This window comes from Echinops telfairi, unplaced genomic scaffold (genome assembly GCF_000313985.2).
Source record: "Echinops telfairi isolate 266 unplaced genomic scaffold, ASM31398v2 ScPeMD7_3;HRSCAF=10, whole genome shotgun sequence".
NCBI classification, from domain to species: domain Eukaryota; kingdom Metazoa; phylum Chordata; class Mammalia; order Afrosoricida; family Tenrecidae; genus Echinops; species Echinops telfairi.
The window spans coordinates 32,968,620-32,982,446 of NW_022103899.1; the positions used below are offsets into that span (position 1 = coordinate 32,968,620).

A 13,827-nucleotide genomic window follows, 5' to 3' on the forward strand; every position below is an offset into this window, starting at 1 on the left:
TTCTTCACTACACTTTGCTATAGCATCTGTATCTTCAATGATCTCTTCATGAAGTCGAGCATGAAGCAGGGCCATGTCATAAGAACTAATTGTTTTAGATTGGGGCTAGAATTAAGTGCAATTCATTCACATAACAGTGAGATATACATTAATTTATCGTTATATATGTCTGGTTCATGTTAGAGACATTGTCATGTTCAAGAGCATTATCAATCATCCCCTGGAGCATCACTTTCACTGCTATCAGGTCATTGCTGACTCATAGTGACCCTCTATCGACCTTATAGGTAAGGTGACCAGACGTCCCGCTTTTGGCGGGACAGTTCCGATTTTTGGCATTTTTGAAAAGTCCCAATTTTTGGAAAGAATGCACGACAAACTAGGGAACGGTCTATTTGGTCCATATAGACCAAATTTTTAATCAAGAACACACACCCCCATGCCCCTGTCAATGGTGTCCCGCTTTAAATCTGGTCACCTTACCTATAGGGCAAGGTAGAACTGCCTGTGTGAGTCTCTGAGGCTGTAGAACTTTACAGGAATAGAAAGCCTCATCCTTCCCTGGGGGAGCTGGCTGGTAGTTTCAAACTGCTGACCCTGTGGTTAGAGTCAGTTTTGACTCAGTGACCCTCTAGGACGGTAGAACTGCCTGCCCCTGTGGATTTCTGAGATTACACATTTTGACGGGAGTAAAAAGCCTCGTCTTTCATCCGTGGAGCAAATGGTGGATTTGAACTGCTGACCCCGTGGCTAGTAGCCCAATGATAACCCTCTTCCATTGGCAGCAGATGTAGTTGCTAGACAATGTGCACACATCTCTTGTTTACATAGGCAAATATTTTTAATTTATTAGAAGCCCTGATTATTATACCTGATTTACCAGAGGCCTTTTACTGTTGACTGTGAATTACTAGTTTGATACTTAATTGTTCAATTGAAAGCATCTGTTTAGTGGTTTTGCTTGACCGAGATAGTCTATTGAGCTAACCACCTGTGGTGTTTGCCATTGTATTTCATTAGGAACGTATCAATGAATGTGATGAGAAATGCCTTTCAATTTTGGCAACTGTTTTAGTGTCAATGGAGCCGTGCAAGAATGTGGATGTTCTTCGAGCAGGATTGAGGTAGGAACTCTGTTAGGTAGGAACTCTGGCTTTCTTCATGGATTTGTCTCTATTCCTCCTAACTCTAGAATACAGAACTGAAACGAACACTGAACTGCTTTGTGGTGGGTGAAGGGGGGCCAGTGTGACGGAACTTTATTGGACATTGTACTGTTCAACTCAACACCTTACTAAATTTAGAAAGCTGACTCAGGATTGTGTAAAGCTTAAAACAATACTACTTTTAGAGTCTTCCATTAAGAAGGTGTGGGTAACAGTGAGATATAAAGTAATTTATCTTAAAAGGTACTACTGATGTGGCCTGGGGGAGAATTGGCACATTTATTCTATTCACAAAAGCTTTTGGATACATGCCATTGGGTGGGCTTGAAAGGTTTCTTGAGTTTCATAATTTATATAAAATAAATGCAACTGATTTAATGTGATAGGTCAGCGAGTTACTTTTTAAATTGCCTATGAATTAATCTATCTTACTAGAATCACCTGATCTCAATTCTTCTTCAACAAAGCCAACACAGTAGTTTGGGAGGTAGTAGTGCTGGACTGGTTCTGGCCAGTCAGGTCATCTGGCTGCTGTGGGTTTCCTGTTCCTTGCTGATAAAGTAGCTGAACCAAATGAAGCTTAAAGATTTTGATTCTGGTCCTAAGATTCTAGAATTGGGATGTTAATTGTGTTTGATGACAGGATACTAGCTGATCAGCAAGTTTGGAAAATAGAACGGATCTTCACATTACAGGCAATGATGAAATGTATTGGAAAAGACGCACCGATTGCTCTTAAAAAGAAACTGGAGGTAAACATCTTCTGAATTTTCTCCCCTGGATGAGACTGAGAACGAAATTTCTTGTGATATGCTATCATTTCCGACACTTGGTATTAGGAGAACATTGCTACGCTCTAATTTGCTTTTGCTAAAGTGAAATGTAGTAGATTTGTATTTATCTGGGTACATACATCAATACTTGTGTATATTTGTCTCTCTATATATTAGTCTGACTCTTTGCTCAGACTCCTTTTTTATTGAAAAGTAAGTCTAGCTGATTTAGCCACAAATGAGAAATCTGAATTTGTTTTTCTTTAGATGAAAGCCTTGAGGGAATTAGACAGGTTTTCTGTTTTGAACAGCCAGCGCATGTTTGAGGTACTAGCTGCCATGGACCACCGTTCTATTACACTCTTGAATGGATGCAGTAAGATGGTCCTAGGTAAGGAAGCTGTGTTTTTTTTAATCACTTGATTAGGGGCTCATACAACTCTTATCACAATCCATACACACATCAATTGTGTAAAGCGCATTTGTACATTCATTGCCCTCATCATTCTCAAAACATTTCCTCTCCACTTAAGCCCCCGGCATTAGGTCCTCATTTTTCCCCTCCCTCCCCGCTCCCTCCTCCCTCATGAGCCCTCTTTAATGATTTGTAACATCTGACCTATTTGTCTTATTTGTTTTAACATTTTTGCTATGAAAATACCTGATGATGTGGTTTCATCTACATTGTTTGTTTTTTTTGCCTGTAGCTCTTTTCTATAATGGCATGCTATTTTTCTCTAAAGAAACAAAAAACACTGAATATCTTAAGTCTTACAACAAATATTTTTGTCCATTTAACTCCTTTTTAAAGATAGCATCTACGGCTGCCCTTTCAAGAACCTGGTCAGCATATTGCAGGCCTGCAAAGACCTCCACTACCGCAACGTCGCTCTTTTCAAGGGGATAGCAGATTATGTGGCTGCCACTTTTGACATCTGGAAGTTGAAACAAGTGAGTGTGTGAACAATTCATGACGCATACTCGTTTATTTAGGTTTCTAAATTTTGCTTTGTAGACATTAAGAAACAAAAATATTTCAATGCTAAATTGACTTGTTACAGTAGGTCCTTATTAATTCTGTCCAGAGGTACTTGGTAATACACTATTTAATCCTCTGTTCATTCCAGTTGAAAAAGTATGTATATTATGAAAAGTTCTCATCTTTCTGTTTTCAAAAGGTTGGATTGCATTTGGTTATATGGTTAGCATTGCTTTAATCGTTTTGCTTTTCCCTCTTGGATGGAGGATAATGAAAATGGGCAATGTGACAAACTTATCTATTTTGGGAACAGATTACTGTGGTTCAGGTGGAAATTTACCAGGCACATTTGTTTCCCATTCAACAGCCTATACACATTTTGTTTCCTATCATTAGTTGCAAGCCTTTTGGTGTAATACCACTGTTTTTTCCCCCTGGGTTCCCACCAATTCCATTTATCCTTCATCCCTGTCCCTTCCTGCCTTCTTGTAAACAGTCCAGCTGGTGCCACTAGACCACCAGAGCGAATGACCCCTTCCTGCCTTCTGAACCTCGTTCTGGGCAGCTCCCCTCTTGGTCTCCTACGGTTGGTTGCTGTTGTGAGCACGATCCTCGCCTCCTGACCGCTCACTCTCTAGGCCTGTTTCACTGAAAGCTGACAGTGAAGGTGTGGGTTCAGTTTCAGGCTTGAAGAGAGGCTTCTTTTTGAAGAATAAAATATTATTACTCAATGGTCAGATCTAGCTTCTCCTCATGGACAGTTTGCTGCCTGTGTCATCCAGAGTGAACGCCCTGATGTCTGTGTTAACAATGTCAACATCCACATGAAGCAGTTGGTAAAAATGGTTTGTGATGAAGCAAGTGACAAACCTGACCGAGTCCTAGGTCCCATGTTCTCTGAGGAGGAAAGTGACAGTACTTTGAGTTTGCCATGGGAAGTTATTCTGAAGAAAGAATAATCATAAATGAGAGAGACCAAAATAGGAGGTGAACTGTATAGCTTCTTTGTATCACTATATTTTAGAGCAATTCACATTTAATGTAGAGTTTTTTAATTAGAAAAGAACATTGCTTATTAAATTGATAACAGATTGTAGACTCGAGAAAAGTTTAGAAGAAATCATTAATTGTTCCTTTTCAAGGAATATTTTGTTGATCAGGATAGTTCTAAGGCTATTGAGATTTTAAAGTTACTGTTAGCATGCTAAAATTATTAAAAGAGTCTTCCCCCATTCTTTCTTTTTCAGGTTCTCTCATTCCTCCTGTTATTTGAAGCCTTTGGCTTTCGACCTACTCACTTGATGGACTTGTTTATGAAGAAAGTGGTGGATGAACCCGACTTCCTCAACGTGAAGACCACTGAGGCGATTCTGCGCGTGTATTCGTCCCTCAATCACCTCCACCAAGGCCAGAGCAAGGAGTGTGTATTTGTTCTCGAGCGCTTCTTGACTGCTGCACCACATATTTATAGAAAAGAGGATACACCGTGAGCTTAATGAATTGTCACCAGTGGATACACGGCTGTAGCCACCATCCATATCGAGAAATAAAACAGTGTGGCCCTATGCCATAATGAAAGTAAACAGGACTGTATTTTACCTTGCCTTTGTTCTTCCTGGCCTTGCGGTGTGTTTCTGATATCTTTGTTAATTCACTTTAAGAATTTTCATTTTAAATACTCCCAACTTAGCCTTCACCTCCTTCGTTCATAGTTCATGTCTAGCCCTAACGATTCATTTGGTTACAAGCTACTGCTTTCTTGCCTTTTTATTTTAACCACAACTGTGACTCAGCGCCTTCTTCTTCTCCTCTGGAGGGGCTGTTCTCCCATCCCAGAACACTGATGGACAGAGAATTGCCATCGGTGCTCCAGGTCTCTCAGACATACTCATAATAAGAATCTAGAGTAGAAGTTAACGCGTGGGCGCTGGAGCTTGACAACTTAGGTTACAATGTTTTCTCTGCTACTTCCTGTCCTGCGTGTACAGGCTGCATGTTCTTGTCAAAGTCACTTAACCCTGCTGAACTGGTTGACTTACCTTTACTGTCAGGATAACCATGGCTGACTCCATGGAACTGTAATGAGAATTAAAGAAGTTCAAGCTTGCACCCATTTGCTCTGAGCGAGACATATGGCTAAAAACAATCCCATGGCTGTTGAGTCGATTCTTCCATATAAAGTGACGCTGTGAGATAGTAGAACTGCTGCGTAGAGTTTCCAAGGTTGTAATCTTTGTGGATGCAGACTGCCATGTCTTCCTCCTCTGGAGTGGCTGGTGGATTCAAACCACTAACCTTTCAGTTAACAGTTTCGTGCTTAACACTATATCAGTAAGGCTCCTATACAGACAGCAATCACAAACATTATTAAGCACTGTATACTTAAGCTACCTGCCCTGAATAATGTGTGGGTTCACTTAAGGACAAGTGCCTTAAGTGTATTTTACAAAGTTCATTAAAAAAAAAATATTGTTTAGACTCTTTCTAGCTGCCGGGTCTATGGCACTGGGCTAGCTGGGGTGTGACCTTACGTCTTGTTCATATTTGAAAACGGCCTTTCCTCTCTTCCCTGAAGGTTCCTGGACAGGATGGCAGGCGCTCTGACTGGTAGCCTTCACCAGATCTCTTCTGATGACCTGCTCCAAGCCGTATGTTCATGTTGTGTGATGAACCATTTCCCCCTGGCAGCTATTAATCAGCTTCTCCAGAAGGACGTCGTCAGTGAGCTGCTGACATCAGGTAAGATGTCAGTTTCTGGAACCCAAATACAGTCCGGTAGCTGCCTGGTGGATCTGAAGGAAAGGAAAGGACCAATACTAGTGATGTCAGGGGACAGTGCCTCAAGCTACAGAAGCTTTGAAGCCTCCCTTACTGACAGCGTCATCACAGAGAAGTAAAGGATATGGAATGGCCGATCGCCCTTCTGGTGGCTGAACTCGGTGTGAACAGTTGTTCTTTATCTTGGGCAGAGGTGTTTGCCTTTCCGTATCTTTGATGATACACTGGAAAGCCACCTTAGGCCAGCTGTTGCAGCTGGACCACATGGCCACTCGTGGCCTAGAATGACAGCCATTTAGATTAAGAAAGCAAACTGTTTTGGTTAATGAATTTATTTATTCCTAAGCCCAAATTAAGTGTTGACTTTAATCAGGAAGCCACAATTTCAGGATACAAAATTTGATGATGTGAGAGTAAAATTGTTTTGGGTTTGTTTGTTTTTTTAAGTGTTAGGCATTTCCAAAATTGGGTTGTACCGAATCAGCACCATGTGCTAGTTTTGTTAAGCAATGCAGTGTGGGAGGAACAGCTTTGAACCAGGAGTGCCTTCTGTCCTCACTTTGCCTGGAACTGATCAGGAGAGCTTGTGGCATTCCTGGGCATTCCTTCATGTGTCCCAGCGCTTCCCAAAGTGGGTGCTACCACCACCTGGGGGAGTGGTGCTGCGCTGTCTGTGGGGGCTGCAGAAGCAGATACCTGCCTACATTGAATGCTGGCTTATGGGCTCTCATATAAAACCTTTTAATAGCCAGGGGGACCCGAGTAATGTTTGCTCTGAAAAGGAGGTGGTAGGACCAATACGTTTGGGAACCTATGATCGTTACAATGAAGTGTTGATACCAAGCAAGGTGTCAAGTAAATAATCTCCAAAGAAATTTTGAACCTTCAACCATTTATCAGGTACAAGACATTGGTGATTAGGGAGACAGAGAGAGGTTCAACCTGGGAAGAAACAGATGTCTAGAAGTAGAGATGCATTAATATAATTTTTAAAACATCACATTAATATTTTTCTTAAATGACACTATATGTATATATAAATGACCTATATATATACACACACATATATCTATATGGTTTTTTTTTCCTTTTTCTTTCAGGAAATGTGGAGAGGAATATCTACAAGCTTCGTCTTTTGAAAACATGTCTAGAACTTGATGACACTCCTTACTGCAAGTCCTCGGACATCCCATTACCACCAGTGCCGGCCATCCCCCAACATCCCAATGCAAAGGTGGAAGGCGTGCTGAGTAGCCTTATGGGGGGCGAAGGATGCTTCTCCAAAAACGTACAGTTGCCACACAATTATCATATTGGTATGGAACTTTCCATGATTTTCTTTAATTGAGTGAGCGTATTTACTCCTGCTGCGGGATTAGGCATTTACTGTGGGAAGTTACGAGCAGTGGTTGAGAGCATTCGCAGGAGAGCTGGCTGGCTGGGTCTGGAGTCTCCCTCCCCGCCACACTATTGCTGCGATATTAGGTTCTTACCACGTCTGTTGTTTCCTGTTCTGTAAAATGGCAATAACACTGGTAAACTGCACCAACTCCTGGCCGGCACACAGTACGCCCTCAGTGTATTGTAACTGTTGCCCTTGGTGATAGTAATAGCTTCTACTTGCTAAAACAAAAATCACTTTGAGCAGTACTTGGAAAATTAAGATTGATTCATTGCTTTTCAGACTTTGAAATTAGAATGGATGCTAATAGGAGTCAAGTTCTTCCATTTTCTGATGCGGATACGGACTCGTCTGCTGCAGATACTCAAAGGTTGGTTAAATATACTCACGCGTGGCCTATATGGAGTCAAATCTTCGTTCTAAAAGACCTTGTATTAGACAACAGTAGTCCTCGTAAGGGAGACTGTCTGTTTGTGTCGCCCAGTCGCTCGGCATCAGGGACTGGGAAGGGGCGAGTCAGTGGAGCAATCACTCAGTGTCCCGGAGTCATCTAGGGTGACAGCCAGCGGATACAGGGTGATGGCTATGATGCCAATGGGCTTTGGCTGCTTTTGGTTTTCTTTTTCCTTCTCAGTGAAGTTAGTATTTCCAACAGGTCTTTATGTTAGGTGCCATTGAATGGGTTCTGATTCGTGGCAACCTTATGTGTCGTACGACAGAACAAAGCACTGCCCGAGCCTATGCCACCCTCATGATTGTTTTTATGTGTGAGCCCACGATGGCAGCCACCTGGTTACTCCATCGTGTCGCGGGCCTTCCCCTTTTTGCTGTTCCTCTGCTTTCCCACGCACGATGCTCTTCCCCAAGACCAGGTCTCTCCTGACAACATGCCCAAAGTACGCGAGATGACGTCTCAACATCTGCCTCTCAGGGGCATTCTGGCCATGTCTTTCAAGACCGATTTGTTGCTTCTTATGGCAGTCCACAATACTCTGAATATCCTCCACCAGGACCGTACTTCAAATGCCTCTGCTCTTCAGTCTTCCTTATTCCTTGTCCGTCTTTCACATGCAGGTGAGGTGATTGAAAACGCATCTGACCTCAAAGTAGCATCCTGGCTTTTCACAAGTTTTAAAGAGGTCTTATGCAGCAGATTTTACTCAGTGCGGATTATTCTTTGATCCCTTGACTGCTGCTTCTGTGAGCTTTAGTACTAGATCCAAGCAAGATGAAATCCGTGACCACTTCAATCTTTTCTCCATTTATAACGATGCAGCCCATTGGTCCAGTTGTGACGATTTTGGTTTCTTTATATTGAGTGAGAATCCATCCGGAAGTTTCCAGTTCTTGATCTCCATTGAAAGGGCTTCCAGTCCTCCTCGCTTTCAGCAAGCAAGGTTGTGTATCTGCACACTGCAGGTTGCAAATAAGCCTTGCTTCAATCCTGATACTAGGAGATTACGTGATCGGATTTTGCAAGACCAGCAATGACTTCATTGCAAATAGCTTTTTTCACTAATACATGTGGATTTCTCTAATGGAATACACAAACACAAAAATCAAATTGATTACATCTGTGGGAAGAACCAATGAAGAAGCTCAACATCAGCCACTAAAATGGGGCCAGGGCTGACTGTGGAACAGGAAATCATTTGCTCATTATGTAAGTTCAAGTTGAAATGGAAGAAAATTAAATCAAGCCCAAAAGGATAGGAACAATAAAAAAAAAAATGACTCCATCCATACCTTTGTTTCCCCCAAGCTTTCGTCTTTGAAGTCTTGCTCTCTCTCTAAGGGCTTGCCTCTTTGTGCTTGGTCTCCTTGTCTTGGTGTTCTGATGATCTGCTCTGTGCATGAGGCAAGACCAGAAGAGCATGCATCATTGGGTATCTCCGCCCCAATAAGCGTTAAACATTCAGCATTGAGCAAGCATTAAGAAGGGTGCATGCAGAGATGAACATGCGCCTCATCGAAACTGGCATCCTTAAAGGTGGCAGAGCATAGCACGTGTGCACAGCATATGAGAGCTTGGCGACGAAGCTGGCTTCATGCGGAAGTGGAGACCATGGTAGTCTGATGAGTGGCCGGGACTGTGGTCAGTGGAGGCAACAGTTTTGAAATGCCCAAGAGTAGGGATGCTGCTCAATGATTGTGCATGTAGCCTGCCTCTTTAATGATGTGGTTTCATGTTGTTCAATTTTATTTTTCAGAGTAGCTGTGCTTTGTGTTCGTCCATCTAGTTATTGTTTAGAGTCAACCCACCCCAGGGGATTACTTGCCATGAAGATGCGACATTTGAACATCATGGGCTTTCATGTGATACTGGTAAGGAAGAAAACTTCAGTTACTGAAATAATAGTGTTTGGAAAACAAGGCAGGCTGGTTGCCGTCAGGTTGATACTGACTTACGTGGCCCTAAAGGACAGAGTCAAACCTCCCTGTAGGCTTGCCGAGGTTCTGAGCAGAGTGTAAGCGGATTGCTGAGGGGCTTGTGGGTTGGAACTGCTGACCTTGGGTTGCAGCTGAGGACTCCGTACCGGTTGCGGTTGCCTTGGTTACTAGGAGTTACGCAGTATTGTCAGCATTTTTAGGTTGCTTGTTTTAGCCGTTATTTTTGCCACAAAAGAACATTCCTGGTACATGCATTGGCCTCCATGGAAATGCTATATTGAATCACCTTTTATCCCTTTTGCTTAGAGGAAGAATACAAATAATGCATTCACAATTGTATTAATGTTAAGACAAATGTAGAAATATTCATTTCCAGGATAATTTTAGCAAGAGTAGAAAAGATGCTTAGTTAAAGCCTTGTTTTCATGGACCGATATGAGGCTGGTGGAGGAAGTCTGTTAGCAGGAGAAGCTAAGTGGTTGAGAGAAGGCGCTTCTTCCCAGACTCCACTTTGACGCTCAGCATGGCAGCTGTTTTTCTCTCTCCCTCCCTCCCCCGTCCCTTTAGGATCTAAAAGTCGATGATATGTGTATTATTGAAGTGAACATGATGCGTTTCTGTTTATGGGCTACTTAAGACCTATCGGCTAACTATGTCGGAAACCCACACGCGCAGTTCTCTGCTCCGTGGGGTCCCTATGAGCTGGAATGGACTCAGTCGCAATGAGATCCTTTGGTTGGATCTGTGATCTAGCTTCTCCCAAGAGAGAAGTTACTGCGACATATAAAAGACCTTTCGCCTTTTCACAGCTTTCCAAACGGGTAGCTTTCATCAACCCCAGCAGGTGGAATAATTAGGCCACTCGCACGAGTGACTCTGAGACAGTGTCTGCCTTTAGAAGCAGTTACCTTGTGCTGCTTTGGCATGCTGCCACCTGTAAACTGGATTTTATTTTCTGTGTCATTATCTTGACAAGTGATTATTTTATGCTTTGTCTGTAAGGTCAATACTTCGGAGATTGAAAGACTAGAGATGAAGGATGCCATCACGTGGTTGAAGTCTAAAATCTATTCCATCGAAGCCCTTCCTTCTGCTGATGTGAATTTGCAAAGCACCTACTAAAATCAAAAGCACCTTTTTATATTGAGAGAAAAGCATTTGTAAAAATATTTTAATAAACATGACAATTTAATTTTCAGTGGAATTCACCTGACCGCTCACCATCCTAAAGGTGATTACTTCACTATTAAATTAGTTTTAAGAATGAAGAAATGTTGCTGCTGGCATTTTAGAACGTGTAGGGCAGGGGAAGAGTTCCAGAACCACACTAATTTCCTCTAGTACCTGGAGATTTGACGAGTCAATGAGCTTCTGGTCCAGCTTTGCATTAGCCTGGTGACGGATGGTGGCCTCGTACTTGCCATGGGTTACCAAGGAAGACCGCGTGTTTTGGAACCTTCACTTTTCGTTCCTATTGTAAGCTAATCTAAGGTAACTTGAAGGCTGTACCTCCAAATTGTTTTCAAATATTAGCCAGATAGCAATTGCTTTCAAAGTGTGTAAGAATTAGTTGTGCAGCAGGTTAAACTGTAGTACCCTGTGTTTTGCGTGAGGATCTAGTATCTGCATTTGTACTAGGTATGCTGAACAATGCTGCTGAAAGCTGCTTATGGGCCATCCTTCAGCAACACAGATGAGACAGTACATAGGTGGAACGGAGTCCACATTTTCAAGGCTGGTAGGCTGCTGGTTGCTGCTACTGTAGCTTGCAATTGTTGAGGTCCCTCCTTTCTGAACTTTGTTTACCTCTAATTCTTCCATTGTTGCACAGTTTTTTAAAATTAAATATACAGCTGACCTGTGTTGTGAGTCTGCAGAAATAATTTTTCAGCTGTGTTCTTCATGGTCTTGTTCAGACATTTGTTCTTTTGATCCCCCGAGGATACACGGAAGAATCAGCATGGTCTACTATGGAACCTACCACCTTGGTGCCATGCAAATTACTATTACTCTACCCGTAAGAGCATGGCATGCCCTGCAGAATATGAATATGTATTACCATATATACTCGAGTATAAGCCGACCCAAATATAAGCCAAGGCACCTAATTTTACCACAAAAACTGGGAAAACTTATTTCCTGGAATATAAGCCTAGGGTGGGAAATGCAGCAGCTACTGGTAAATTTCAAAATAAAAATAGATACCAATAAAATCACATTAATTGAGGCATCAGTAGATTAAATGTTTTTGAATATTTCAAAGAAAAAACTAAACTAGCTCTAAGCGGAAAAGGGTCAACAGAAACCTAATATGGTATCAATAATCACTAAAAGTACATAAACCTTAGCTCAATCAGCAACCGAGCTAAAACACAAGAGTTAAAATCCTTCAAAACCGATTCCTCCTCCTCATCTGTCTGTCCAAACAGAGCTTCCGCTTCAGCTGGGGTGAGGTCATCAGCGCAGACATTGTCAGCATCGCTGAGTCCGCAGTCTTCACCGTCACTGCTGTCCTTCTCACACACAGCGCGTCCTCACTGCCGTCCACAGCATCACTAACACCACATGTCTTGAAGGCGCGTTGCTCCATGTCCTCTGGGATCTCTTCCCAGGCATCACGAACCCACTTTGCTATCAATTCTATGTCGGCCTTCATCAGATTTCCAACTTCTGTCAGTCGGGCTTGACCAGATGACATCCGTTCATGCCACATCTTTCGCACACCGTCTTTGAAAGGTTTATTTAAACACATCTAGGGGCTGCAATACAGATGTAAGCCCACCTGGAATAACGGTCGAAATAACTTGAGAAGACTTTGCCAATGTTCTTATGTCATCAGATGTGTGGGCTCTGAACATACCCCAAACTAGCAATGATGGTTTTGCTGTAAGGCTGCTCCTGGTCGTCCGTTCCAAATTTCTTCCAGCCATTTTTGTTCCGTCTTCATCCGTCCAGCCTTCAGTATGTGCGTGCACTGTAATTCGTGGTGGGAATTTGACCTTTTCAGGCAAGGTTTTTCTTTTAAAAATAATGACAGGCCACAGCTTAGTTCCTTAGCCAAACATGACAGAACGTCTGTGAAGTGGTTTTTTTCATTCCATGTGATTCTGAGTGCTAGTTTTCTCTCCCAAACTTGCCGCAGTTCCATTGCTGGGAAGATCAAAGGTCATAGGTGTTTCATCCATATTCCCAATATCTCCCAAGTCATAGTTATGGATCCTTCTTTGCTTCATGATGAGTGAGTGGAATGACATCACTTTTTCATCAAGGTCTTTTGGCAGCTTCTATGAAATCTTTGTTCTTTGCCGCAAACATAGTGCAAATCTATTCATGAAGTGGGTACACCATCCTGCTGTCGCAACAAAATGTTCAGTGCCTGGTGCTTTTAATTTGTCGTTTTTAGCCATTTGATGGGCACGTAAGTGAATTCCCATGCATGTTACACAGTAACCATTTTGACAACACTCCATAACCCATTTATGCACTTCAGTCTCTTGAGCCCCGTATGAAATCGTTAAACCACGTCAAGCTTTTTTTGCCTTTGGAAGCTTTTCTAAGTCAGCTTTCATTTTCTGCCACTCCCTCGCTTGTTTTTCGTCAACACAAAATTCCCTACTTGTAATACTGTTGTTGCTTTTTTCTGCTCTTGACACATCCTTAAGTTTGAAACCAGCTTCATATGACCTGCGTTTTGTTGTGGTCCAGGACTAGACGTATTGGGATCCATTTCTACCAGGATAAAAAAAAGACTTTGAAGAAGAATGCTGTATCATAGTGATTGATTCTCAAAATAATGTGAGCCCTACTCCAAAAATAAGCCCTAGTTATATGTCTTAAAAGAAGTCAATTTATAGTAAAACGGGAGTGTCCAGGCAACTATACATATAAACAAGTAAAATCAATTGGCAATAGAATGCAGCAAGACAGATAGACTTCACCACGGAAAACAGATGCCCCCCAAAAGAATCACACTCAAAAGACACCACGAGACCCAAAATATGCTGGTTCACCAAGGGAGCTGGCAGTAATTCAGGGTTTGGAGAGTTTGGTTTGATAATATTCCAGAATGTGATGACACGATTATGTTTGCAGAGAGCAGCCTATGTTAGGGCTCAAATTATAAATGCCGTGTTACTACATGTGCTGCGTCACTTCATATGCTGCCTTACCACATGTACACAATGCAGCTTGTATAGTTTGAGGCCTAACGCAGGATGATGATATTCCAGAATGTGATGACATGACTGTTTGCATAGAGCAGCCTGTGTTAGGGCTCATAATATGTATGCTGCATTGTGTACACACTGTGTTACTGCATGCGCTGCCTTACTGCTTACA

The 13,827-nt window shown here is 42.3% G+C and overlaps 1 protein-coding gene across 2 annotated transcripts in view; it reads left to right on the forward strand.

Moving 5' to 3' along the window:
- The window catches only part of FASTKD2 (FAST kinase domains 2), a 16,607-nt gene extending 5,256 nt beyond the window's left edge, over positions 1-11,351 (forward strand). For both annotated transcript variants that reach the window (XM_045294932.1, XM_004701766.2), the window contains exons 3-12: positions 1,021-1,124; positions 1,810-1,918; positions 2,207-2,330; positions 2,751-2,890; positions 4,166-4,338; positions 5,494-5,657; positions 6,797-7,012; positions 7,381-7,468; positions 9,309-9,423; positions 10,492-11,351. In XM_045294932.1, the coding sequence (XP_045150867.1) occupies positions 1,021-1,124; positions 1,810-1,918; positions 2,207-2,330; positions 2,751-2,890; positions 4,166-4,338; positions 5,494-5,657; positions 6,797-7,012; positions 7,381-7,468; positions 9,309-9,423; positions 10,492-10,611 (1,353 nt within the window). In that variant the 3' untranslated portion in view covers positions 10,612-11,351. The remainder of the gene's footprint in view (positions 1-1,020; positions 1,125-1,809; positions 1,919-2,206; positions 2,331-2,750; positions 2,891-4,165; positions 4,339-5,493; positions 5,658-6,796; positions 7,013-7,380; positions 7,469-9,308; positions 9,424-10,491) is intronic.
- Positions 11,352-13,827: the final 2,476 nt, after the last annotated feature.